The sequence below is a fragment of the Egretta garzetta genome, unplaced genomic scaffold, assembly GCF_000687185.1.
Source record: "Egretta garzetta isolate BGI_Z169 unplaced genomic scaffold, ASM68718v1 scaffold85, whole genome shotgun sequence".
Taxonomy (NCBI): Eukaryota; Metazoa; Chordata; class Aves; order Pelecaniformes; family Ardeidae; genus Egretta; species Egretta garzetta.
In genome coordinates, this window is record NW_009259718.1 from 323,611 (window position 1) to 351,107 (window position 27,497).

At 46.3% G+C, this 27,497-nt stretch overlaps 1 protein-coding gene across 1 annotated transcript in view; it reads right to left on the minus strand.

Moving 5' to 3' along the window:
* The window catches only part of ARHGAP31 (Rho GTPase activating protein 31), a 63,547-nt gene that overhangs the window by 19,709 nt on the left and 16,341 nt on the right, over window positions 1–27,497 (minus strand). The window contains exons 2-3 of the mRNA XM_009639079.2: window positions 8,038–8,140; window positions 7,397–7,541 (exon numbers count right to left, since the gene is read on the minus strand). Coding sequence (XP_009637374.1) covers window positions 7,397–7,541; window positions 8,038–8,140 — 248 coding nt within the window. The remainder of the gene's footprint in view (window positions 1–7,396; window positions 7,542–8,037; window positions 8,141–27,497) is intronic.

Sequence of the window (27,497 nt, forward strand, 5' to 3'; positions counted from 1 at the left end):
CCCCTCCCACCCAAAACTGTTAAAAATAAAATAGATCTTTCAAGCCCTGTTTTATGAAAACAGCTGGGATATACATGTTCCATATTCATCAAAATAAGCAATATTTCTTGCTGTCATATGGGAATAGCTATAAGGAGTAGTCTGTGTGAGTTTGCATCTTTTATGGTGGGACAAGCCTTAGCAAAATCACTGTCCAGTGATGTTGTCCAGGTAGATTAACAAATTCTTATGCTCAGGTTTAGACTAGGTTAGACAGAATCAAGGTTATACATCTAGGTCCTGAGCAAGTCTCTATGGACCAAGAGCTTAAAGAGCCACAATAAGCTTTTTTCTGCATTCCTAGGAGTTTACTGCATTGGTATTCATCTGTTCAGATATTCCCTCTCAATATTTGTGCTGGGGGAGGACAAACCACCAGCAAGTTCAAACAATGCATGACTGTCTGGGAACCTCCTGCCTACCCTACTGCCACTGGAGTTTGGAGCGAGTTCAAAGAAAGATGCTGGGACCCACACTGCCAGCAGAAGCTTTGCCTACAGACAGACGTCAGCACTGCTAGGAAAGGAAAGAAGGAAATAACCCATCCCAAACCACCCGTCGCTTAAACATTATGAACCTGAAATTACCAGCCACAACTAGAGAAGCATCTTATTGTCGTAGTTACTACAACATCCACACTGATGATGTTGCCATCTCTGTTCTGGTCAGTGTCCTTTTCCCAGCAGACCACTTCTCATGTACAACCACCAGCAAACCAGATATTACCGGTTTCAAGGCCAGAGATGAATATGAATCATGCTTTATTCCCTGACACTGGGAATTGAGATCTATGCCCTGTAGTTTGAACTTACTCACTGGTGTGATGGCAAAGAAAAAAAATGAGTGCACTAGTTTGGTGTACATGAGATGCAGATACACTAGTTTTGCCCAAAATGAAGGTATAACCCATAACTACAGCTCCTTTTTAAAAAAAAAAAACCACAACCCATTACCATTAGGCCAGAAGTCCTAAGTATAAAGTCTGTGATCTTCATACAAGGTTTCCAGTTGAATGGCTTTGTCCAAAGATGAAGGAGGAGATAAATACAAACTTTAACTGGTGCATTTGAAATACTATTTTTCAGCTAGATTGTACACAGTATTTTCTCCTGCAGTGCTGATTTTCATTCCCATATTTAACTTCCAGGTCTCAAAGACCTAATGCTTTAGCAAGTGAATACCAGCTTCTCTGAGGTCATGACCCAGTCATACCTCCAAGCCACATTTCTGACCCATACGTGTTGAGCCTTTCAAATCAGAGGCCCCCTCCAAAACTCAGGATTACAGCAGCAGAATTCAGAATTCAAGGAAGAACCAGTAACTCCATTTATTCCATGTCTGTTAATCATGATATGAATTCATGTCATTTAAGATTTTTTTTTTACTCCACTGGAGATTCTGGGAGTGCACAGTTCACAAGCCCCGGTGTCATGATTTAATCCTGGCTGGCAACTAAGACCCACCCAGCCACTTTCTCACTTCCCCATGGTGGGATGGGGGAAAGAATCAGAAGAGTAAAAGTGAGAAAATTCATGGATTGAGATAAAGACTGTTTAATAGGTAAAGCAAAAGCCACACACGCAAGCAAAGCAAAACAAGGAATTAATTCACTACTTCCCATGGGCAGGCAGGTGTTCAGCCACCTCCAGGAAAGCAGGGCTCCATCACGGGTAACGGTGACTTGGGAAGACAAAAGGTCGAGTGTTTATGGGTAAGAATGAGGGGGAAGGCCAACAAGGCAGATATCCTGCTGCAAGTCTGTTATAGACTGCCCAACTGGGTTGAAGAGGTAGATGAAGCATTCTACAAGTGGCTGGCAGAAGTCTTTCAACCATGAGCCCTTGTTCTCATGGGGTACTTCAACTTAACAGACATCTGCTGGAAATACAACACAGCAGGGATGAAACTGTTCAGAAGGTTCCTGCAGTGTGTGGAAGATAAATTCCTGACACAGCTGGTGAGTGAGCCTACCAGGGGAGGTGCCTCGCTTGACCTGCTGTTTGCAGATAGAGAAGGACTGGTGGGAGATGTGGTGGTCAGAGGTTGTCTTGGCCTTAACGACCATGAAATGATAGAATTCTTGATTCTTGGTGAACTAAAGAAGGGGGGTCAGGAAAACCACTACCATGGATTTCTGGAGGGCAGACTTTGGCCTATTCAGGACACAGGAGAGTCCCTTGGGAGACAGTCCTGAAGGGCAAAGGGGTCCAGGAAGGCTGGGTATTCTTCAAGGAAGAAGTCTTAAAGGCACAGGAGCAGGCTGTCCCCATGTGCCGTAAGATGAACTGGCAGAGAAGACAATCTGGATGAACAGGGAGCTTTTGCTGGAACTCAGGAAGAAAAGGAGAGTTTACCACTTTTGGAAGAAGGGACAGGCAACTCAAAAAGAGTACAGGGGTCTCATTGGGTCATGCAGGGAGAAAATGAGAAAGGCAAAAGCCCAGCTAGAACTCAACCTGGCCACTGTTGTAAGAGATAACAAAAAATGCTTTTACAAATACATTAACAACAAAAAAAAAAAGCCAAGGAGAATCTCTATCCTTTATTGGATGCAAGGGGGAACATTGCCACCAAGGATGAGGAAAAGGCTGAGGTACTTAATGCCTTCTTTGCATCAGTCTTTAATAGTCAGACCAGTTATCCCCAGGGTATTCAGGCCCCTGAGCTGAAAGACAGGGACGGATAGCAGAATAACCTCCCCCATAATACAGGAGGAAGCAGTTAACAATCTGCTGAGCCACCTGGACACTCACAAGTCTATGGGGCTGGATGGGATCCACCTGAGAGTACTGAGGGAGCTGGTAGGGAAGCCTGACAAGCCAATCTCCATCATTTTTCAGCAGAAAAGGGAGGTCCCAGACAATTAGAGGCCTGCCAATGTGATGCCCATCTACAAGAAGGGCTGGAAAGAGGATCCAGGGAACTACAGGCCTGTCAGCCTGACCTTGGTACCGGGGAAGGTCATGGAGCAGTTCATCTTGAGTGCGCTCACCAGTCATGTGCAGGATAACCACGTGATCAGGCCCAGTCAGCATGGGTTTATGAAGGGCAGGTCTGCCCTGACCAACTTGATCTTCTTCTATGGCAAGGCAACCCACTTAGTGGATGAAGGAAGGGCTGTGGATGTTGTCTACCTAGAATTTGACACCATTTCCCACAGAATTCTCCTGGAGAAACTGACTGCTCATGGCTTAGACAGGGGTACTCTTTGCTGGGTAGAAAACTGGCTGGATGGCTGGGCCCAAAGAGTTGTGGTGAATGGAGTTAAATCCAGTTGGTGGCCGGTCACAAGTGGTGTTCCCCAGGGCTTAGTATTGGGGACAGTTCTGTTTAATGTCTTTATCAATGATCTGGATGAGGGGATTGAGTGCACCCTCAGTATGATTGCAGATGACACCAAATTGGGCGGGAGTGTCAATCTGCTTGAGGGTAGGAAGGCTCTACAGAGGCATCTGGAGAGGCTGGATGAATAGGTCAAGGCCAATTGTATGAGGTTCAACAAGGCCAAGTGCTGGGTTCTGTGCTTGGGTCACAACAACCTCATGCAATGCTCCAGGCTTGGGGAAGATTGGCTAGAAAGCTGCATGACAGAAAAGGACCTGGGGTCCTGGTTGACAGCTGGCTGAGTATGAGTCAGCAGTGTGCCCAGGTGGCCAAGAAAGCAAACAGCATCCTGGCTTGTTATCAGAAATTGTGTGGCCAGCAGGACCAGGGAAGTCATCCTTCCCCTGTACTCAGCCCTGGTGAGGCCGCACCTTGAATACTGTGTTCAGTTTTGGGCCCCTCACTACAAGAAGGTCATTGAGGTGCTGGAGTGTGTCCAAAGAAAGGCAACAAAGCTGGTGAGGGGTCTGGAGCACAACTCTGATGGGGAGCAGCTGAGGGAACTGGGGTTGTTCAGCCTGGAGAAGAGGAGGCAGAGGGGAGGCTTTATAGCCCCCTGCAACTACCTGAAAGGAGGTTGTAGTGAGGTGGGTGTCAGTCTCTTCTCCCAGGTAACTAGCGATAGGACAAGAGGCAATGGCCTCAAGTTGCATCAGGGGAGGTTTTGATTGGGTATTAGGAAAAATTTCTTTACTGAAAGAGTGGTCAAACATTGGAACAGGCTGCCCAGAGAGGTGGTGGAGTCACCATTGCTGGAGGTGTTCAAAAAACCTGCAGACATGGCACTTCGGGACTTGATGATCTTAGAGGTCTTTTCCAACTTTAATGATTCTATGATTCTAAAATGCCATCACTCCCAAAATCCCCCCTTCCTTCTTCTTCCCCCAGCTTTATATGCTGAGCATGACATCATATGGTATGGAATATCCCTTTGATCAGTTGGGGTCAGCTGTCCCAGCTGTTTCCCCTCTCGATTTCTTGTGCACCCCCAGCCTACTCACTGGTGGGGTGGTGTGAGGAGCAGAAAAGGCCTTGACCCTTTGTAAGCCCTGCTCAGCAATAACTAAAACATCCCTGTGTTATTGACACTGTTTCTAGCATAAATCTCAAACATAGCCCCATACTAGCTACTGTGAAGAAAACTAACTCTACCCCAGCCAAAAGCAGCATAGCTGGTTAACAAGTGGAATAGAATCTAGAGAGAGAAGGTAGGCTTGGCCTCCTACAGCTGATTTGCTCCGAGGCAGTACTCGGTCCCACTGTGCCCAGGCTAGAACAAGCCAAGCAGAGTCAACTTGTGAATCCTGTGAAACAAGAATCCATCACCAGAATACAAGATGGAAAAATGGAGAGTGTGAGAGGGCATCCTTTTGCAGAAGTTGATAGCCAGTGAGCTCATGACTGGGATGTTACATCTGCAAACTTGACATAGTGATGACCAAGAGGCGAACCCCTCCCTAGTCATTAAGAATTTGACTTTCCTTAGCCACAAATGACTGAATCACTCCTGTGACTCAAAGTCAAGCCTATCCCATCTCATCAGCCTATCCCATCCCTGACTCTGACTGAGTCAGGCTGGGATTAGCATGCATCCTCTACTCCTACCAGCGCTCTTCTGCTGAGGCACAGCTGCCACCGTTCCCTGTCCAGACACCCCACGCATACACATGCTCCTAGCGGTTTTTCTGCTCCATGGGGAATTGGTCTTTTTTCTTGCTTTCCTCCTGGTATCTGACTGTGCTTCCTGTCAGCTGGGTTACCCATTATAAATCCCTACTGAGTAGACTTACGTGAATAATGGATTTTCTGGCTAAGCGGACAAACTAAAAAGCCGGAGATCAAAAAAAAAAAAAAAAAAAATCCCTTTTAGGTCACTCCAAAGTGATAACATTTTGGGTAGCTGGCACAAGATTTTGAAAAACCAATTGTTCAAGGTTGACCAAAGCATCACACTCAATCAAAAGTCAAAGAAATTGTCATTTAAATATTGGGCTGCTTAACCCTTTTCTGAAAGATGTTTTATTTACAAGTTTGATGTGTTGATTTAATATTGAAACATTTCCATTAGAAAGTATTTGTAAAAGAAACATTTAGACAGTTACAGAAGTGTTTTCCCTTTTGCTTTTGAATAAAACTATTTACCAAATGTATCTAATGAAAATCTGCAAGTCATCATCCCAAAACTGCACTTTTCAGCAAACATTCTTTCCTAAAAAAAGTTTCCATCTAAATCTTCATGTTTCCTTTCATAAATCAGTAGTGATAGCCAGAAAGACACCAGCCGAACAGCTTCAACAAGAATGAGACTCATCAGTTACTGTGAATGGTTGAATAATACCCTGTATTTTCAAGGTCCTATTCATCCTGACTGTCTCTAGAGAGCCTATCCTATATCCTCAGGAACCCTGTATCCTGAGGATATAGGTCAATTTTGCAGATCTGCTCAGAATTTTGACTGCAGTTTTGACTATACATCACCTTGAAACACAGACCAATGTTACTTAAAACTTGGCATCGGAACAGCAAGATACCTAGCACTATTGCATATCTGTCAGGCAGCACAGCGAGCCAATTCCCACCTCGCATTCCCCAGCTCAGCTGTGGTCCCCAACAGCCACCTGACTTCTTATAGCAGGTTGCTGCTTGGCTGGTCCCGCCTGGCTTTGCCCTACGGCAAGCCCTCTGGCCTCTTCCGACAACAGGCAACAGGGCATCTTTGGAGGACATCCTCTTCCCGTGTGGACCCTGGCATGTCTCTCCCAGTGCCTCCTGTGCCATAGCAGAGCCTCTTGGAAGTGCTTGATTCCGGACAGAGGCAATGCAGACAGCAACACCTGAAGCTAAGCTTACTTGTCACTTCCCATTTCATTTGGACATGATTTTGCAGAACTTCTCTGCAACATCTGACATTTTTGGTGATGTCTGTCCCCTCCAGCTCCCAGCAAATGGAGAAGAGTAGGATGACAGAAATTCTTAACAAAGGACGGATGTTTCTAACGCTGAGGAAACAATCCTTCCCATCCCCCCACCCCAGTTGTTTTAAGAAGCTGGTGAATGCTTTTAGCTGAAAATTCACACCTCTAGCACGTAAGATTTCAGCCTGAATGACCAGATTTAAATTTGTTTGTGTCATAAACAACTGAAAGTGGATTTAGAGCAGTAAGAAGCAGGCAACCTTAACAACAAGCATAGCTTGCTGTGCCACCTTATAATAAAATATTAGCTGTCATCAAAATTAGCCAACTTTCTTAAAAATTCAGGCTTTGTGGTCTTATTTTTCTGCTCCCCCGCAGTCTGCTCCTAGGCTCCAACCGCATCCATGTATAATCTATGGTTGTTTTGCAGAATCGAGTTACTACCCTTTGAATTATAATCCTTTTAAACAAGGTTAGAGATTTCTGCTTGGCCAACTGCCACTTTCCTCTGCAGTTTGTATTTATGACATGATCATGATGGACCTGATATGCCATAGCTGGCATAACCTGTATCATCATTTGTGCACTGACAAATTGTGTGAACAATGCTATAGGTGCAGAAAAGTTGGTACTTTACACATGGGCTGAGCCATCCGTTTGCCCAGGTGTCAAGACTGTTGGGGGGACCGAGAGGAAGAAACTGCACCCTTGTGATTCTGATCGCAAGCCCCAGGTGACCCAGAAGACTCTCAGTGATGGACAGTAATGAGGAAAAGAAAGAGAATTAGTAATTCTGGGAGGAGGTACACAGTGGAGAGAAAGAGTAACAGCAGGGAAGCAATGCAGGGAAAAAACGAGCAAGATGAAGGGAAGGAAACAGCAGAGAAACTGAGAGAAATGAACATTAAATGGGGGGAAGAAAAGAGCACTGAGAAGTGTATATACAGGTAGGTGCACCAGAAGCCAGGACATTGGAGTGAATCCCAAAGAGCTGTCATGAAAGAACCTGCAGCCCATCCACTCTGCCAGAGAGGAATGAGAACAGCAAAGGGTCTCACCGTGAATTTCTTGTAGAGCTCATAAGTGAGGAGAGGGTTGGGCAGTTCCCTGAAGTACAGCTTGCAGAGTGACCCCACACAGTGGATGTCCTGGAGGTAAACTTCCCTTGTCAGATCCGGGCATTGGTCAGAAACAAACTCTTGTCTGAAACAACATGGAGATGTAACAATGGAGGAGAATAAGAGCTGTAGCATCCCAGTACTCCACCCTAAACACTCTTCTACAGCTAGAGGAAAAAACAAACTGGAAAGCAGAGATGTCTCTGCAGCCTAGCCCAGATTGTCTCTTGGGATCAGGCCCCAAGGTTTTAGCTTGTCTCTGGTTTCCGTAATGTAGTCCCACGTGTGGACCTCAAACTGATATAGATTGCTTGGTCTTGAAGTGAGAGAGAGCAACTCAGAATTTGTGCTGAGACCCTCCAGGCCTTTCCCATTAATAGATGCAGAGGGAGATTTTTTTTTCTTTGTCATGGACTAATCCCTGAAACATTGCATTTCCCTGTTACCAGCTTCAGAGACCATTTCTCTTCTGCATCAGTGTAGAGCTCTGTTGGCCCCAATCTATGCCTGTGGGACTAACAGCGAAAAGGTATGGGGCAGCGTCACCGAATCCCTCCAGCGCTCAGACAGATTGCCCTTACCTCAGCTTTTGTATGTTGGATGTCACTCCTGAGAGGCGGTAGATCCCATCCACAATGCCATGAGTCTCAATGAACTCCGCACAGCTCTTCAGCACGTAGGGGACTAGGAGAGGAAAGCAAGGCAAGATGCCCAGTGAATACACACCAAGAACTTCCACTGGTGGCCACAGAGGAGACAGTTTCATGGAACAGCAGCAGAGGCTCTCTGCAGATGCAGGGAAGGGTACAGCAATGGGAGAAACACGGGGCAAACCAAAAATAAACCCCACAAAGTGGCTGTAGCCAATTTGCAGAGTGAGGATATGCTATGGTTGGGACATGCCACACTCGTTGCCGTATGGCAATGACTGAGCCTGAAGTCAGAGAAACATTGTGGGGAGAAAGGTAACATTTTTTCCTCTCCCTTTTTCTTTTCTTCCCAGAAAAAAGAGGCAACTTCATTCTAATTGAAAGCATGAGGTAAAGCATGAGGTCCTGGGAACCTCCCCCCTCCCCAAGATAGAGCTCCAGCCTCGCTGAATCATGCCAAAAGGTCTGATTGGCTTGGATAAAAATCAGAGAAGCATTTGCACTTCCATATAAGCCTACATACCCCACAGTTTAGTGCTCATAAACTCCCACAGAGGGGGTATAAAGTTCAAATATTGACTAGATCTGCACACTGACAAAATCTGACATTGGCTTCAAAGAACTCCATCAACAAAACCAGCCAAAGACTTAACCAGCCTTAAAGCCAAGAGGAGCCTGAGGCACAACATTTATGTCCAGACCTGGACCCAAAGCGCATGTTTATTTTTTTCCCCATTATATAGGTAGAGGAAACCCTCATCCTCTTGGTGAGACCAAGCCTGCCTGTCCCCAGTACTATAACAACCCCTAGCTCTAACAATAACAGTAAGAGAGGTGCTTCCTTATTAGGTGCTGGAAACTGCTGTGTATTTAATGCAATGCTTCACACAGCCGTAAGCACAAAAGTCAGTAAATGCAGAAGTTGAAGTTCCCTGCTGTAATGCTAACTCTGCTGCACTGCGTGTTCAGAAAACTGTGTGGAAGAGAACAGACTAAGCCACACATTTGACCAAAAAGCCAGGCATAGAAATTACTGCATCTTCACAACCCCACAAGAGATAACGCCTCTGGCTGGACCTTCCCTGACTACTTCTGCTTGAAGTTCAGGACCATAATGATATATTAACACATGCTTCATTAAGCGGCATCCAAAGACAGCACTCCAGGGACAACCTGAAGAAAAAACAGCTGGTACAATGTTGTATTTCTCACGGGTGCCAGTGAAGCCAGAGCCAGTTCATGGGTGGACTTGGCCCTACCAAGCAGCCCAGGGCACAGGCTCTGGTGAGAAGGGCTGGTGCCTACCTCAGTGACAGCCTGGTCAGTTAAAGGAAGTGCTACCTTTCTGCCTCCCAGCTCATACTGAAGGAGGTAAAGAGGTCCTTCTTGTGCATCCTTTCTCTTCTCAGCATGGCCAACCCAAATGGAGAAATGCATAAAGTGCCACTGTTTACTTGGAAGCCTGAATGATCCAAAGAGACTAGTTCTCCTCAGTTAAAGGAGACTCTTCAGAAGAATAGGGAAAAATTGACTGTATGTTTTTTTGAGCAGGGACTCATAATGCCAAGCTGTATCACACTCAAAGCCCTTGGGCTGATTTTTAAGATCCCCGAGTTGTTGGGCTAAGGCTAACAGTTGAGCTTCTGGCAGGAGCCCTAGCCTACTACAACAATAATCTTCATGGGAAACCATGAAATTGCCAAGAGAACAGGTGAAGTCTACAGAGTCAGAGCTTTGTCCACATCAGTCACAGTTATAGGATTCTTTCCTCAAGGACTTTTGAGAAGGCACATCAGCACCTTTCAGAAGGAACAGGGAAAGCATCCCTGCCAGTGCCTACAGCACCCACTTTCCTAGGAGGATTAGATGATGTGGAAGGAGACAGAGCAAAAGAAAAGTACGACATTTCCTTAAAATCCTGCCGAGAAATGCTCAAGTGACGCATCAAGAAAGAGGACTTTCCTATCTCTGAGTAAGACCTGGTTATCTGTAACTGCAGTAGGGAACTCAGATCATATGATGATAAGTGTGCTAGAAATAAAAAAAAAAGGAAAGGCAAATGACTTCAGGCCTCTTCTTCCTTTCTGTCTGGTCAGGCTGTACCATCTTTATGGCAGGAGCTATGCGTACACAGCATATTAAGATTTCCTTCTTGGTAGGGGTCCCTCAGAATAAATCTAATGAAAACAGCAAAAAGGAAAGCTGGGCAGATCCACGTTCACTTCAGATGCATTTGGGTAGGAGAATGGGTGAACCACTCCATGCCACTCGGAAAAAGGTGAATTAATTGAACAGAAAAGCTGTTTGAGCAGGACAGCCATGAGACAAGGTTTGTTTAAAAATTAAATAGTCTTTCACATAGACAAACTTCTTATGATGGTGGCCAGCTGCCATGCAAGTGAGGTCCGTGCCCACAGGGCCCTTTATTAGATACTTTCTAGAAGTGCAGTGTTAAGAATAAGCATATAAAAATGCATATAGTGATGTTTGTTGTGACAAATTTGACCTCCTGAAAGTAAGACCATTTAAATCACACTTTTTTTTTTTTTGCTGAGTTTTAAGTTTCCTTGGGATAAATTAGGTTAAGAAGCCTCAGGCAGTTAAGCAAACCTCTTATATAAAAACTAGAGAAGGTTAGATCCATCTGTTGAGGACTGGTAAGCAAAAAAAGAAGCCTGAGGGGCCATTTTTAAAAGTGGGTGAAGACTCCACAGCAGAGACAACCTTGGAGACTGCAGATAGATAGACAATATGCACTGAGCTCTGTAGATATCTCTTACTCCAGCCCTTCAATCTTGCCTGCTTTTCCAGCCCTGGGTTTCTCACATATCTCTGCCAGTGACCTTCACTCATCATGTACATGATTTCCTGCCCTACCAGGTCTTTAGCTCTTCTGAAAAGAAACAGCCAGATACGCCAAAATGTGTGGCAGGTTTGTGATGTCAAAAAAAAAAAAAAATCCCACATAGAACACATTTCACTCGCAACCAAAAATTACAGACTTTGACCTCAGATCCCTGGAGGTGAAGGGACTGCATCAGCTCCCTGCAAAGCAAGTGCCTAAATGCAGCACTTGTATGAAACTGGAGCACAATAAATGTTTTCTTTGAGCAGAACCTGCAGCTCTGAAATTCCTGAGCCGCTCTGATCTCCTACAAAGCTGAGTCTTTTGGGCACTTGGGGGAGGTGAGGTTAGAGGGGCAGTGAGTGGTTCCCTCCCACTTCCAGCCGTCTCTGAGGCAGTTTGATTATTTCAGATGTGGCTCCCAATGAACCAAAAACAAAGGCTGTGATCAACCCTGAGTGCGGGGAGGTACAGACTCTAGGATGCGCTTTACAATGGGACTGTATGGGCAAAACAGGGCACACATAAATCACAGAACTGGGTCTCTCCCAAAGAAAGATTGGGCATGGATTTGTAGCAGGGGCTGTGCATGTGCGTGCAGGCACAAAAAGAGGAGGGGGGCGGGGGGGGGGGGGGATTATCCAATCTTGACACTTCTATAATTAAAACTGTGCTGGAGGCTTAGAAGTTGGAAGAGGCAGCTGGTGTCACACAGACCCCGCTTGTTCTGCCAGACAGCCAAACTGTCCTCATTTAAAACTACAATAGAAACCAGATGGAGGAGGAGAAGAGAGCATGGAGCAAGGCATCAGGCAGAAGGGAAATTGAGTTATAAACACACTGCACACAAAAGACAATACTCCTCTTCCCCTAGACAAAAATAAACCAGAAGGGCAGTTGCAGTAACTCATTCTACTCTCACTGGATATCACCTTCGAGCTCAGCGTATGCAGACATTCACCTTCACTGGGTTTTTTCCATGAACGCAGCTCATGGCACCTCCTTTACAGGTGTGTGCAGCTCCTGCTGGGTCAGGTACCATGCCCCCCTCCTCTCCCCTCCCCATCCCACCGGCTTCCACTGCCAGCGACGTGCGCTGAGCCTCTTGCCTCCCAGCACTGCTGGGAAGGGGGCATCTCTCCCTTCTCCTGTCCCTTCCCAGCCATGGTGCTACCACCCCCCAAACCTGCCCACCAGCGAGCAAGGTGCTCACTCTTTGCCGGCCTGGCAAAGGCTTCACCTGGCACAGGGGCTGAGCATTTTGGATTAAAGCCAGGGAAGACCTTGAAGCATGCACCTAACTAAATCGCCAAGGAGCCCTAGCAGGAGGGAACACTAGGGAGAGAGGGAGTCACCCCATCTAATGACCGGTGGGAGGATGGCCTCCTGGGCTCCCACCAAAGCCAGGAAAGAGCGAGAACAACCCTGGTCCAACAGGAGATGCAAGCGATGCCCTGCAGTGCCACCTTCCAGAAGAAACTTTTAGTCTCCATGGGCTACCCTAGGGAGGAGGTTGCTAATTCAATAATTCAATAATTCAAGTCAGTCACCCAAACCAGTCAGGGTGAATACTGTCCAGTAAGACTGTGCTTAAATTCAGCTAACCTGGACTGGGTCATGTATTCAGGGTACGCTGTACCAAACTGAACTGAACTGAACTGAATAGCAGCAGGCTTCACTTTTGCCTTTATCCTTCTGATATTCTCTCAGAGGGCTCCTTGCAAGGATAAAAATTAGTGGCAGAGCTACTCAGGTCCTCCTTAGTGGTTGGTTTATGCCACATGGAGGAGGTTCCACATCCTCTCTAATTTTATTTTAATTTTAGTTCAAGTAACAGGAGGATAAATGCAGACCTTTCATTTCACCTGAAAAACCAACTTTTTGATGTTTGACTTGCAGGAAATAGTTTGGGGTTTGCTTTTTTTATTTCTCCCAAAAATGAATCCTGTGCCATAAAAAAAAAAAGTTGTGACCATTTTTATTTCATCATTTTGGTTTTGTTACGTATTAGTATTTTTTTAAATTGTCTTCCATTGCCCTCAATAGTAGTGCATGCTTCCTATCATGCTATGTCAATAGCATGACAATAAAGGTCAAAATAGTCTCTTGTTTCAATTTAAATTACTAAATTAGGAAATAGTTCCTCCTAAAAAATAAGTGTTTCAGTCTGTACTAAGCAAGAGCTGTTACTTTGTACAAAGAAAAATAACAAAGCAGTATGCATTTTAGAACATACCAATATATTAACTTGGCCTCCTAATCACAGGAAAGGAACAACATTGTATAAATGGCAACATACTTGAGAGTCAGTATCTCTGATGAGACATTTTTCTGCATTTCCTGATGCCTCCTACTTTAAATCACGAGCTTTAATGCTGATTCACCAGATTTTTTTTTTATTTTTTTTTTTTTTTTGCTGATCTTGTCTGATTTTTACTAGGCATAAGATTGGCTGAGAAACAGATTCCAGAGGAGATCAAACTGTTCTCTCCTCTCTGCAGCTTGCCCGAGCCTTGGTCTAGCATGGCAGTCACGATTCCAGTTTGCCTCCCACTGCATAGCCCTAACCTGTGGCAGCTAAGGAGAAATCCTGCCTTGCCATTTGGTATCGCCTCCTTTGCCTTCCACTGTCTCCTTTGCAGTGGTGGCCAGGGATGGAAGGGACCACAGCATCCAAAATCACTGCAGAGGACCTCTCCTGCTCAGAGATGAAGTTGGCAGAGCTGGGGATGGGGAGGGTTTGCCCTGCCTGGACGTAACTGCTACAAGGACAAACAGAGGGCTTCAGTCTCCAGGATGTCTATGCATATATTTCACCAGCACTAAATTCATTTTACGGAAGAAGAAAAAATAAACTGTCTCACCATCAAATTCCAGTGTTTAATTTGGCTGTTAGCACTGAGCTACCACAACACCCCCCGCCCCCAGCATGCACACACACACACCTGTGTTTGAATAGTGTGAGATAGCTAAACAAAACCAAACAGGCTTTAAAAACAAATCACCTTGCTAGAGTCCTCCTTGCCTCTTCCCCCTTAGCTGCGTAAACAGAGTTAAAATAAGAGGAATAGCTGGCGCCAAGGTGATCCTCTCTGCATAGACAGCACAACTGAATCACCATACAAGTCACACGCTGCGGTTTTTTTGCTCTTTCTACTTCTGTGCGAAATGTCTCTGCAGTGTCATGAAGGTTTGCACAACAGTGCCATTCCTTGCAATGAAAGCACCATCCTGAACGCAGTTGTGACTCTGCTGGGCAAAGACGTAGGAAAACCAGGTCTCAATTCCGTCAGATGCTGCGAGCCATCACCCTCCACAGCCCGAGCGGGAAGTGGAAATGCTGAGCACTGTTCGGGATGTGACACACTGATTTCAAGCAAATGCATTTCAACACAACCTGCGGGCCCAGTGTGAGTTTGAATGAAGTCAATGGCACGGCTACCAAGGGGTTTTTTTTTCCTGTTGATATTATACCCAGCTTACATCTCACATCTCTAAATAAGACGCGTAGCAACCCCTGGTTTTCCAGAGCACATCTGACAACTGTGATGTCCCAGGCAGAAATGAAAGAGCCCGCGGCAGACCTGGCCAGCTCATCGACAACACACATCAAAGAAAGCCTAAGAGAAAGCGCTGCACAAGCAGGCATTGAAGGCTGACTCTCAACCCCAGCAGTCACCATGCCCCTCTAAAATGTGACTAGTACCTTGACATAGCTGGCAGATTCTGTCATGCAGGCACTTTTGAAAAGAGGTTGTACTAAATACTAGAATAATTTTGTTAGGAAAACATCCTGCTGTGGGTTTCCTGCAAAAAAAAAAAAAAAAGACCAGATAACCGAACAGGATATCTCCACTCCTAACTTTTATGACTCTGTGGTACAGCCACCTCAGAAAACGGGCTTGGGTTCTGCAGGGCAGGTCAACAAGCCATGCACGTCCTCAGCTAGCAATTTGAATCCTAACAGCTCTGATCCACAGCAGATTAGGGTGGGTATTGTACAGCATTTTGTTCACCACAGCACAAGCAATTGGGGTAATTAATTAATTCTGGAGGTAGGAATTGTCCCTAATTGGACAATTTATGCTGTCTCAGAAAAGGGACTCGGGTATAAGTACAGAAAAGGTCAGAATGGTTTTGGAAGCTGCATATAATTAATTGACCTCTGTCGTGGTAAATGCCTAGATACTATGAGGATAAGCAGGCTGTGAGACAGGAATTCTGTCATTAACCTTGTTTCTGACAACACATACTAAAACCACTACCAAACCCAAAGGCTGATGGAGGAGTGAGAGGGGCAGTGCTGATGCTGCAGCTTAAGGGAGCCAGGAGAAGCAGCCTGCAAGGGAAGAGTGCAGGTAAGTGTTGAGCGCTGGGATGGATGGCCAGTGATGTAGACTCCATCTGAAGTCTCCTGAGTGCCCGCTGTCTTTCATCCAGATCAATAAACAAGCTTATGGACTGCAGGTGTCACATTTTCCTTCCTTCCTCCGCTCTCTTCTTAAGCATGGACACCAATGCAAGCCATGCTAACCTACTTAACTGCTGGCAAGAAAGCAAGGAAAATATATGGACTTCATAAGATTTTTCCTCCTCTCAACAGATTTTGACCTACATGTTTTCATTTACAAGGGCTTCAGAAGCGAGTTGGAAAACAAACAGTGCACAGTCTCCATCTTTCACCTGAGCCTGCTAGCTGATGCAGACTTGCTCAGTTTCTTACAGTCCCAAAATTACTCTAGAGGTGACTTGTAAGCTATTACACCCATTTCTTGACTGTAAAAAGAGTGTAGAAACTAATATCTCCATTGACACATGGGAACTCTTACACAGGATTCTTAGGATCCCAGAATCTGGAGACAGCAATTCAAGGGGATCAACACATACTCCCTACCTACCTGTCAGTGTTAGTTTGTTCCTTATTCCTTTTTGACTCGGATTTTGGTGTGCCAGGCAATAGGGATTCCAGGTTTCTCTTTATAAGGAAGCCTTTGGGGCTGTTAGAAAGAAATTCTGGGTGCTTAGATCTTGATGTGCATCGGAAAAATACCCACTACTAGTTAAACAGTTTTGAAGTCCTTTGTACTATGCCTTTCACAAACACCACCTCCATACACTGAAATCTGTAGCAATCACTATAGGATATAGACTTTGTCTGTAGTTTCTGCACTGTTCTGTCATGCTATCTCACTGGATATCTCATGGATATCTTAGTCCACTTTCGTAGTGATGGCATGCTGGTGACAAAGCAACTAATTCCCAAACAGATGCTCTTGGGAGGCTTCAGGAAAACGATGCTGCTGTTATCCTGCTGGTGAAGAGACAGAGCGAAGGGAGGAGCTGGCCAGCTGCCTCCCCAACCCTGGTGCTGCGGAAAGGTGAGCTTTTCTGCAGTTCTCTCTGCGGTTCTTTCCCAGGAAATGATTGGTGTCCCTTTGAGTCTGCAAGGGTAGGCTGGAGGTCTGTGAGCGCTCATGGTTCTCCTTCCACCCTTGCTGCGCAGTAAGTCATTTACAAGCGCATATGACAGCCATTCCCAAGCTTTAAAGCGCACATCCAACCATGCCATCTAATGCAGAACGGCAGCACCAACGAGCTCAAGTGTGCGAAAGGGAGAGCAGGGGGCAATCACCCCACTGAGAGCCCAGGTTAATGTCTGGTAGCAAGGTACAAAGTAACCGAGAAGCTGGTCCTGGACCAAGCTCTCATATAGGTGAAAAATTTCATGGGTGAATCTCACTGCACATATTTATATCTTTTCTCTTCTTTCAGTTTTGCCTTCTGCCACACTGATGGACTGATGGAGGCTGACACTAGATTATGCAGCAATGTTCTTTCACTCAGGCCTCTCACTGATCTTGCCTCTAGGGCTCTCCTAGTGAAGAGTGGATACAGCGATTTCCAGAGGTTATTCCAAATGGACTGTTTTACAGATAGTCAACAACTTAGGGCGAAGAGTGGGGAAAATTGCTGAGGGTCGTTATATATCACAGACAGACAGATGAGGAGCCTAAATACAAACCCGTTAAGGCTGCAAATGAGAAGTGAAAGGCAAATGAAAACAGACTTTTGAGAAAAAGTAAATAAGGCTTTATGATGTCAATCTGATTGAAAACAAACATGCGAAGGCACTAGCAATAATCAGTCATTATAGTTTGAAGCCAAGCAGCACAAAATCCATTCCATCTTTGCTCAGTTGCTGACCATATATTTAAACTGAGTGTTTTCATTGCAAGGCTCTCTGGGTCTGACCCAAAGAACCGCACTCATACAAAAAATCCCATTGAACTCGGCAGAATTTTCCACAAGAGAAAAAAAAGAAGATCTGTTTGTTCTACTCTCCCTTACCTCTTACCATGGCATGCAAATACTAGCAAATGAGGTGAATGATAGAAGCATTTTCACCAGCCTCACAGGAGCATAAATTGGTGGTGTGAGGTTCAACCCAGAGTAAAGAATTAAGACTGCTGCTGGCAGTGGAAGAACACCTAGAAATGCTCCTCCCAGGCCTGCTCAGAGGAGGTTGAAAACAAGTCAGTCTTTATTTGAAGAGGATTAAGCTGTGGGTGACTCAGATTGCTGATGTTTGTCTGGTGAAACGAGGTGCTGTTCTACCCATCCCAAGTAATGCCCAGAGCATATGATCACCACAGCCTGTGGGCTCAGCTTCTGTGTCCTAGAAGCATGGAGAAAATTCTGCCAGAAGCAGCACCTGGTCAGACACTCATACCTCTATACATATAATAAATTTATTTCTATGTATATATCAAAATATATATGTCTGTGTATGCATATACATATATGCAAGCATTTTTACAGATAAAATTATATTCATTTTTGTATGTACATATGTGTGTGTGAGAGGTTTCGTGTGCATTACCAGGAAATTCTTCTGAGAGAAACAGCTTTTTTTTTTCTTTTTTTAAGAAGACATCAGTCAAAGCCTAATACCTAAAGGTGGTATCTACAGAGTCAAAAGCTGCAAAAGCCTTGATAGGCTGATGTCAAAGGTCTGGGGGACACATCATTACATGCTGGTGCTCTTGCTTGGTGAAGCTTGCTCAGCCAGCCAGAGAATAAGCCATTGCCACAGACATTTTCCGTGCTCTCCTGTCCCTGGCAAAGTGCATTTAGCTACTGCATTGCCCTGCGTGTTGCTACTGTGCCGAAGGCCTTTCCGGGTAAAGTACTTACTCTCAGCCAAGGAGAGCTGTTGGTTTGGGGGTAGATTCCTTAAGCATGCATGGATTTCTACATCAGCAAGTCCAGAACCAGTCTCAGTGGATTAGTTTCACTTAGTTAAGAAGGGGAGCCCGCGGGATATGGGTCATTTTGGCTACACCTTTTCATCTCCAGAGGCTGCAGTCCTCTGAAGCCTTGATCGCAGGGATCATGTTTTCCTTTCCATACACCAGGGAGGGTAAAGAGCACTAAAAGAAGCTGCTGAGCAGCCTGGCTTCAACATCTGGATGTGGTCCTGCACCTTCAGGGTTGGTTTCAGAGACAGCAGGGAATACAGCACGGCTCCATCTGCCAGCCTTGTGGCAGATCAACACTTCGCATATGTTGCAAGAGGGCAGCTCGCTCGCTCTCCAAAGCCTGAGAGAATCATCAAGGACAGCAGAGGAGGCAGAACAGCATTTGCAGATGGTGTCACGCAGCCTCCCAGCCTTCTGGAGGCTGAACACTGGGCTGGGATTGTTTAGAAGAAAACATTTCCTGCCCTGCTGGTGGTGTCTACCTCCACCCCAGGATGTCAGCACGTAACTACTGAGATGCACCCAGAGCGTACAGCGCAGTTTCTCCAAGGCTGACCTGCAAGGAATGTTCCTCTACAACTGCCTGGTAGAGGGGTGAGGGTATCAGAAACAGAAACTAGTTCTATCAGAAGGTCAGTGATGAAAGGAGGCATGATACGGCTTTTACAGGCCCTAATAAAAGAGGAAAAGAAACAAAGCTGAATAAAATATTACAGCTTGATGCCATCTTCTTATTCCCCAAACAGGCTTCCTATCGCTTCACCTAGTAGGGACAAGTCAGGAGAGATCCATCTGCATGTTACTCTTTTCTTCTGCCCCCAGCAGGAGCCGTTGTCCCCGTGACTTTTCTCCCACACAGAAAATCCCCCCAGTTCCACATGGGATACAAGCCTCCCCCTCTCTTCATCTCTCAATAAATGTGCGTGCCAGGGGTTATCAAGCTGAGGGTCATTCTCAGTGCTAACAATGGAAAAAAAAGCAATATCCAGCTGTTACTAAAGTAGTAAATCTAGTCACTTCGCAATTGCACTCCTCAGTTTCCAAGCCCCCCAACGGATTCCTGATACATTCCATATTTTGCTCTTTATTTTGTTTTCCGTTTGGCAAAGAACAGGCTCCAAACCAGTGTGAAGAAAAACAACCTTTTTTTTTTTTGCCCCCACCCCCCCCTTTTTTTTTTCTTTTGCCACGCTATCTCTGCTCCAAGTCAGGCCAGGTAGTGCTTATCATTTCCTCTGCACAGCAAACACCAGTGTGCATGCGTTTCCTGCTGGCGAGTCCTAAACCACGAGCTGACATTGTTTTCAAGGCCCCTCTCACTCGGAGGCAGGAGCAGCTCTGCCGCACAGCGCTTCCTGTTGATGTCAGGCCCCTCTTCCTCCCAAAGCAAATGGGCTTCCTGCCGGCATCTGTGTCCTTTTCCATGAGGACTTGCAGGAGCCATTTTCCTACACAGCAGCCGGGGCGGGGGGGGGAAGAAAATAAAAAGGTAGTGGAGAGAGGGATATAATGGGGAGGAGCAGAGGTGGATGGTTTTTTTTTTCCTAGCAGTGCTGAAGAACATCTGGGGACCCTTTCAATGAGGAGGAGAGAGAAGAGATAAGAGGTCAAAACAATAGAGCTGCGTCTCAGGGATGATGGTATTTGCAAGTACCAGAGAAATCGTTTATTAGCAGAGAACATCAGAGACTAATTACAGCTGCCGATTTCCCACTGCTAAGGAATGTAAGCTCACAAAAGAAAAGCTACAGCCACGGCCCCTGTGCTCCAGTGGTGCTGTCATGAGCTGTGGGAGATGCCAAGACCTTTACACCAAACCATTGCCTTCATTTTTATCCTTGCAAATGGAGGAATCTCTACTGCTGCCAGCGCTGTTTCATCAACAGCGGAGAAACTGGCTGCAGAGCATGGCTTACGCCAAGCTGAAGCGCTTCAGCTCACAGGCAGCCAGTGCATGAGCCACTGCCCCAGCAGAGAAGGGAAAACCTAAGCAGACACCATTTCAGACCTCCCCACAGTCCATGGCATTCAAGGTGTGCTTTTGTCCCATTAGAGAAGCTGATGGGCTTGACCCAGCTCCCACCAGGAGGTTATCAGTTTGCTGCACAGCGTAAGAAGCAGTCTGAGAAAGTGTGATTGCAGGCTGCGTCATGGTGGGGGAACACAAGGCGAGGAGCACAAGGAGCACAGCCAGCCGTGGCAGCGGTGTTGCCTGCCCTCCGCAGTGTTTCAGCCACGCAGCTCCCATGGCCTCCAGCACAGGGCCTGGAGCTGGCTCACATCAGGACATGTTCCCCTGAAAGCAGAGGCTTCTCTTACCTGGGCGATGACTGGGGAAATAGGGTCCTCCAGCATTTTCTGTACCACACCTAAAATTACGGCCAAAACCAGTGGAGCGGGGAGGGGGTTTACTAAGAGGTTCCTACCAATAACCAAACAGGTTATTAGGTCCCCTAGCAATAACCAAAGCGGGACCTGTCCCTTAGAGTCTCAACTACTGCTCCTAACAGCCCTCTGGGGCTGAGTTTCATGTGTATTTCAACACTATTATAATGTGATTTTCTCCTTCTTTTCCTATCTGTTGCCTGCTCACCTTCCTGTGTTACTGTAGGAACTAAGCTAAGGGTTACACTTCCAATCTCTGAGCGTAAATTGCCACAGAGGCTGACAAAATTACTCCAGCTTTATGCAACTGAGCCAGCAGCAGATGTGGCCCCAAGCCTGGCAGAGCCAGCGGAGTTGCAAGAGAGTGAACTGGGCCTCAGTTTTCCTCACAAGCAGAAATTCTTACTCACGGTGCAATTGCAAAATCTTGACGGCTGGTTGCGGGTGTAAGATGCAAAGGAAAAAAAGCCCACCTACATTCTCACAGCAGAAGTTGGCCAGGGCCACTGAAATTCGCAGCGCTGACATTTAGGCAGGCATTCCCGGCTGCAGAAGATGCGCCCTGCATGGCTAAATTCAGCTGGAGCCATGCCGCTGCTCGCACAGGAGGGCAGGACGGGGGACTGGGAGACGAGACCTCCCCGCCCTTTTTAGGGAGCTCCAACCTACACAGTGCCAGCGGCTCTTCTGGAAGGTGCCTAGCAGCTGGCAGCACCAGCTAAAAGCTGTGAGCTCTTTGCAGGATGGAACCCCATTTCCAAAGTTGCTCTGGGAGCAAAACCGCGCTTTGACGAAGGAGCGTGCGAGAGAAACAGGCTCCACCGAGCTCACATTTTCCTGTGGCGCTCTCCCTCTTTTTTTAGTACGGCTTGCTATTCGTGAATGAATTACCTCAATCCCTCTTAAGCAATGTACTGACCAGGAAAAGGGCGTGGGGATTATTAACGGAAAAATCCTTGAATCTTTTAGCCCTGTAGCATGGCTACAGTTACAAGGAAAACAGGATACCACAGTGCATATGGGGAGGAGGAAGAGAAAAGGAGCAGAAACTCTAATGATCTGCAGGGACCGACTCGCAAGGAAGAACAAAGTGGCGGTGGTAAACAGGCACAGCTGGCCCAAATTACCAGGAGAGAAACGAAGGCGCACAATAGCAGTCTGCACGGGGTGCAAATACCACTGAGGGGAAAGGGCTTGTTCTGGATGATCAAGGGGGTGTAACTAGGAGTGACTGAATGAAATTACGAGGGGAAATTTAGGTTGAATGGTAGGAAAAACCACCTAAGAGTGAGACATAGTATCATGCCTTCTCAAGGGAGGGGGTGGGAGCCATGCTGCCTGGATATTTAAAATGAGGCAGGAGATTACTCTGAAGGGAATGGTCCTGCACGGCCTGATGCCACAAGGACAAAACAATCCTGCCTGCCTTCCCATGCCGTTATCAGGCGATGCCTTCTAAGCCACAGCTAAAGGCAAGCGTATGGTGCCAGCACTCGCTACAAGGAGGGACAACCGCAACCAGCAGCTGGAGTTTAAATTGGATACCAAAGCATGCGGGAAGAAAGGCTACTTGAAAATCTTCCAGCAGAATGATTTTCCAGTGGGAAAGTGCACATTTCACAGAACCAAAATGTTTCACCGGAACGACGTAGGGATTCAGTTTGATTTTTCAACCAAAGAAACACTCAAACGTATTGTTTCTAGAAGGTGAAAAATGTTCACTCCCGTATCTTAATTTTCAACATAGTATAACCTTTGGAGAATTTTTATTTAGGGGAAGTGTCTAGTTTTTTATTCCGATTCCAGATGAAAGGAAGTCTTGCGGTCAGGGAAGATGGAGCATGGTGCAAAACAGGAACTGGCTCTAGTGGATATCAAGCGATATCATCAATGACTGGCTAGCATTTGCTCCTCTTTGTATACTTCTGAGGATGGCAGCACCATTCCTTGCAAGCTGAAGCCCGGAATATTGTGTGTGTTTCTCATCAATGAATGAGAGAAAAAGGAGGCGAGTGTCCTAGGGTTTGCTTTTCAACCCTCGGGATACAAAAAAAACCTCATTTGAAATCCTGCTTGTATCTCACGTCCCCCATTGTGAGGATAAAACCCCAGGACAGTCTCACAGAATGTGCTGTGATTCCGTCAGCAAAAAATCTAACCCCTTGGCAAGGACTCGTGAATTAACAGAGGATAAGTATCATTCTCATCCCATAGGTGCAAAAAATGAGAAACAGGAATGAGTTGGCAGCCTGAAGTCATGCAGTGAGTGAGTGGAAGAGCCAAGGTTAGAGCCCGCAGCTTTGATTCCTGCTCTTTAACTAAACATACCGCCTTGTATCTGAACTCCTGGTAAATAGAAACTTACCTTCAAAAGTTCAGAAGTGGGCAAAGCACGCAGACATTGCAACTGGCTTATCAGAACCACTGGCCCAGGAGTCGAGCTGAATATCTCACACAGATGTGTTTTTCTGGGAGAGGCACAATCCTTCCCAGGCTTCTACCAAACCAGAAAGACCCTCCCCACCCAAACTTCTATCCAAAAGCTGGATAGACGGAGTAAAACCTCAGAAGGAGATTGGAGTCAGAGATTGCTGACCAGATTCTTGGAGCGACCTTTTGGCTTGGTTGTCCTAAAACTTAGCCTTGTACCAAAAGACCAGACTTCAGTACCCCTGTGCCTGGGAATGTTTGGAACTGGATCCGCGCTTTGTGGGCTGGTCTCACTTCTAATTCTTTTTTTTTTTTTTTTTTTGAGTGGTCCTCTCATAACTAAATACCACAATAATGGCAAGAAGCTACCCAGAGGCCATGTGGGGAGAAACTGCATTATTTCTGATCATTTCAGGGAAGAGGTTGGTGGTGGGTGGGAGGGGAGGCCTGAATTCACTGGAAAAGATGCCCTGTCTGTTCATGGATCAGTTATACTGAACTTCTTGCATTCCCTGTCTTCTGACTTCTTCCATCTCCTCAACTATCCATTGGTTTCCTTTCTTTACCTTCCATTTTCATTTCATGGGGCACCCAGTTTTCAGCACAAGTTTCTTCCCATGGAGACCAAACTCAAGCCCCACCTTTGGGACCTGGACTGAGGTTTAAAATCCCTCCCCAGCAAAAAGGCACATGGATCCAGCATTTACGATTCAGGACCATATCTTCCAACTGCAGCTCTAAACTGGATCAAAGACTTTTGTTCCCAGCTTTTGTTCCTTTCTCTCTTCCCTTGAAATTTCAGCAAACATGATGGCTTTGTTGATGCCGTCAGGGTGGTCTGACCGCTTCCCACGCTGGGCATGCAGATTGGGTAGCTGTGGAGCAGTCAGCAATTCACTGGGTGTCTCCTCGAGGATGTTGTTGTTCCTCACACCAAGGCAGTGGCCTGAAGCAGCAACGCTGCCATGAAATCAACAGAAAACAAATCCACCTCCAGCTGCCCTGGCTCACACAGGGACACGCAGACTGTTTGTTCCAAACCAGCAGCTGCCGATGCTGCCAGGAGAGCAGGAAACCATGCTGGGAACTCAGGGCTCTACTCGGATATTGGGATGGATATCCACCCCTTCAGACATTCCCTCCTTTGTCTGGAGGAAGACTCAAAATATATGCATTACTGATGTCTCCCGAGCCGACAGACTGCAGGGCTGTCAGACCTCACAGCCCTCACAGCTGCTCTAGCTCTCTGCTGACTTCCAAGTGGAAATGGTTTCTCTCAAGTCCAAGTGGGAGGACACAGGCATGTCCTACCCCAGACACCTCCTTTTGCCTCCCCAGGTGCCCCCGGAGATGACCTGGGACCTCCCTGGCTACTGGCTGTTCCTTGGTTGGCCCTCTGCTGCTCTACTGCACTTCCCTGGTAGCCATCATGTTAGGGATGTGATCATACTCAGGAATGAGCTGAGGCTCTTCCTGCTCTCTGGTCTGCACCTCTCTGGTTCAGTCAAACTTTTCCCATCATCATGCTTTTTCCCACCACTTATTACTAATTCATTTTCTCCAATTAGAGCAGAAAAGGGCCCTGGCCAAAGAGGAATTTTGCAACATGTCTCAGAAAAGATCATATTTGTCTGCAGCTTGGCTTCATTTAAGGAAGGTCATTCTGTAGTCAAACACTCTCAGAACAGAAAATGCCTCGTCTCCAGAACCTCCCATCCAGGTACTGTCATCAAAGCTTTCAACTTGGATGCTCCTCCGATACATATCCAACCTCACCAATACTTTCTCAGCAGTCTGTCCCACGAGAGATTTGGGCCAACACAATCTGCTTCTCTTGGAGTTGATACTACCACCATCTTCAATGCCAACGGCAGTCAATTACAACAGTGCTGTTGACAAATCCACCTAGAATTTCGTTCCTTTTTTCACTAAACACCAGTTGTATCTTGGTGCATACCTTGGACTTCCCTGGAGCTAATCCATGGCTCACTCTGGCGTTAACAGGGAATATGTTGGTTGTCACAGAAGCACTTTTTCACAAGGGAAGGTTCGCAAGTACCCAGGTCACGTAGACATTGCTTTTGTTCTGCTGTTTTGCCAACCTAAATCATAAGCCCACTTACGGCTGGAACACTTGCTGTCTATGCAGATCTGAAGTACTTCCACACCAGTTGTCTGCAGCATCCCAGATTTATACTCGTGTCACTGAGGTCAGAAGCTGGCCCGATGCCATGCCGCCTGTGCTTCTGGAGGAGCTCAACGGTAAAAGGCAGTATGCTGAAATGGAGGCAAGGTGTCAGAGTGCTGCAAGGTGCTAGAAAAACTCTTCTGAGCCACAGTAACAAAATGAAGACACCCTTTCTCTGCCAGTGTGTGAATCCTTTCTACTTCTTGCATCCCACTGTGAGAGAACCCATGCACTGAAGCACTTGAAAGGACACATGGGGTACCAAGAGCCACATGCTAGGGAAGGCCTGAGGTGCAATGCGCCGCCAAGGAGCATGTTCCTAAATGGATCCCTTGGCTTGTACAGCCCTGCATCATCCAACTTTGCCACACAGCCCTGCACACTCCCTTCTACTCCATAGCTTCGTACACCAGAGGACAGCCGGGGAGGAGAGAGCCAGTCAGGCCAGCTGTACCTCTGGCCCACCTGAGCAGAGTCAGGAAGGGGCTGCAGGGAAACACATCAATACGAATGCACGCAGTGCAGACACAGCTGCCATGGAGTACAGACCAATGCCCCGGGCCCCTGGGCCCAGATGGTCCCGTGTAGATTTAGAGCCTGGTTTCACTGCACGCACAGCACAGACACCTTTGTGCACAGACACACACGCAGCATTCGGGCCATCCCAGGGTTTAGGATGGCTCTGGGTAGGGATGGGAGTCAGTTTTATGAATCCCTTATCTGAAATGCCGGGCATAATGACATGATTTAGCAGCATAGCCTGGTTCATAACTGTCCCCTTGGTTTTGCAGTATGCAAGCAGACATTTGGGTGGATGAGGTCTTGTTGGACTCCGGCTAGAAGGGAAGGTGTGCAAAGCGGGTGGGAGTCACGGTATATCAGCAAGCTTGACCAAGCCTGACCTCCAAAGAAACAAAATAAATGTTGCAAAAGATAGTGATGTTCTCAGGGAATCCGCTTTTGAATCTGGCTTGCCTGGCCACGACCTGAGACTCCTTTATAAATCGCATCAGGAAGGCAGCACTGGCCAACAAAACACAACTGCTAATCATAAAATCCGAAGAATATCCATTATGTGCTCAGCTAGTGACATTTTAAAGCCTATAATTTTTTGCATCTGTAGGCTCCTGGCCTGTAGTATTCACTCTCCCTTCCCTTGGAGCCAAGCTAGAGACAGACACAGATAAAAACCCTCCAGCTGAACACCCCGGATTTCAGGGAAATTGAACTCAGGCGTCTGTACTTCAAATTCAACCTTGATCAGAGCAATCTGAGAAGAACCAGTTCAAAACGGGCTGGGCTCCAGACAGGCATCTTCATCTCCCACTTTGGGCAGGAGACAGCAGAGGCCAGTGCCAGACCTCCAGAGTGTAATCCAGGCAGGCTCTCGAGATAAGCAAAAGTCAGGTACAACTCGAGTCGGCTTTGTAGACTTGTGGAGCTTTGTAGACAACAGACACAAAGTCTTTTTCTTCTGATTTCAGGCTTTGTTGGGGAAAATTCTTAACTTCGATTTGGTAGCACTTGGGTAACCTCAGTCCTCTTTTATACAACAGCCTGGGCAATCCTGACAGGAATCTTTATAGAGGGTTTGAAAAAGAGGATTGGAAAAATATGAATTTGGGAAACAAGAATGTTATAACCTTGCTAGCGCAAAGGCAAAAGCCCCTGCGCGCACACAAATTTAGAAGCAGCAACAGCAAAATCCTTTGAAGGAAAGCAGCAGTCATTTTTATTATTGCCTTATATGAGTTCAGAATGTTGCAAAGTTAAACAAAGCAATTATAATGCTGGGTATTTAAAAATACTTAATGTTTCACAGTCTCCTTTGAGATGAATCAGGTATCCAAACATCTGGGGACTGCAAAATCCATCAGGAAACACAGACAGATGCGACACATTGAGACAGGAAGGTTCAGGGCTGCCATCGGAGAGACAAGGAACAGCAGGAGATTCCTGCAGCTTCTTTTGGGTAAGAAATGTTAGTACTACGTGGATGTGTACACTAAACAAAAAGAGGAAGAAAAAGAGAGGGCTAAAAAAGGTTTTTTGCAAGTCTCCTGCTGTTTTGTGTCTTTCTCACTTTGCTCTGATCTCTCTGTACATGTCACTGGCTGGCAGGATGACTGCTTCCTGCTTCATGATTTCATATTTAATTCTTTCTATATAAAAGGAATTTAAAGGAAATTATTACAAACGGTTTGGCCACACTGCATCAAGTCATTGGAAACTATTTCATTATCCCTGACGTTTTCTTTTTTTTTTTTCCCCTCCTCTTTTTTTT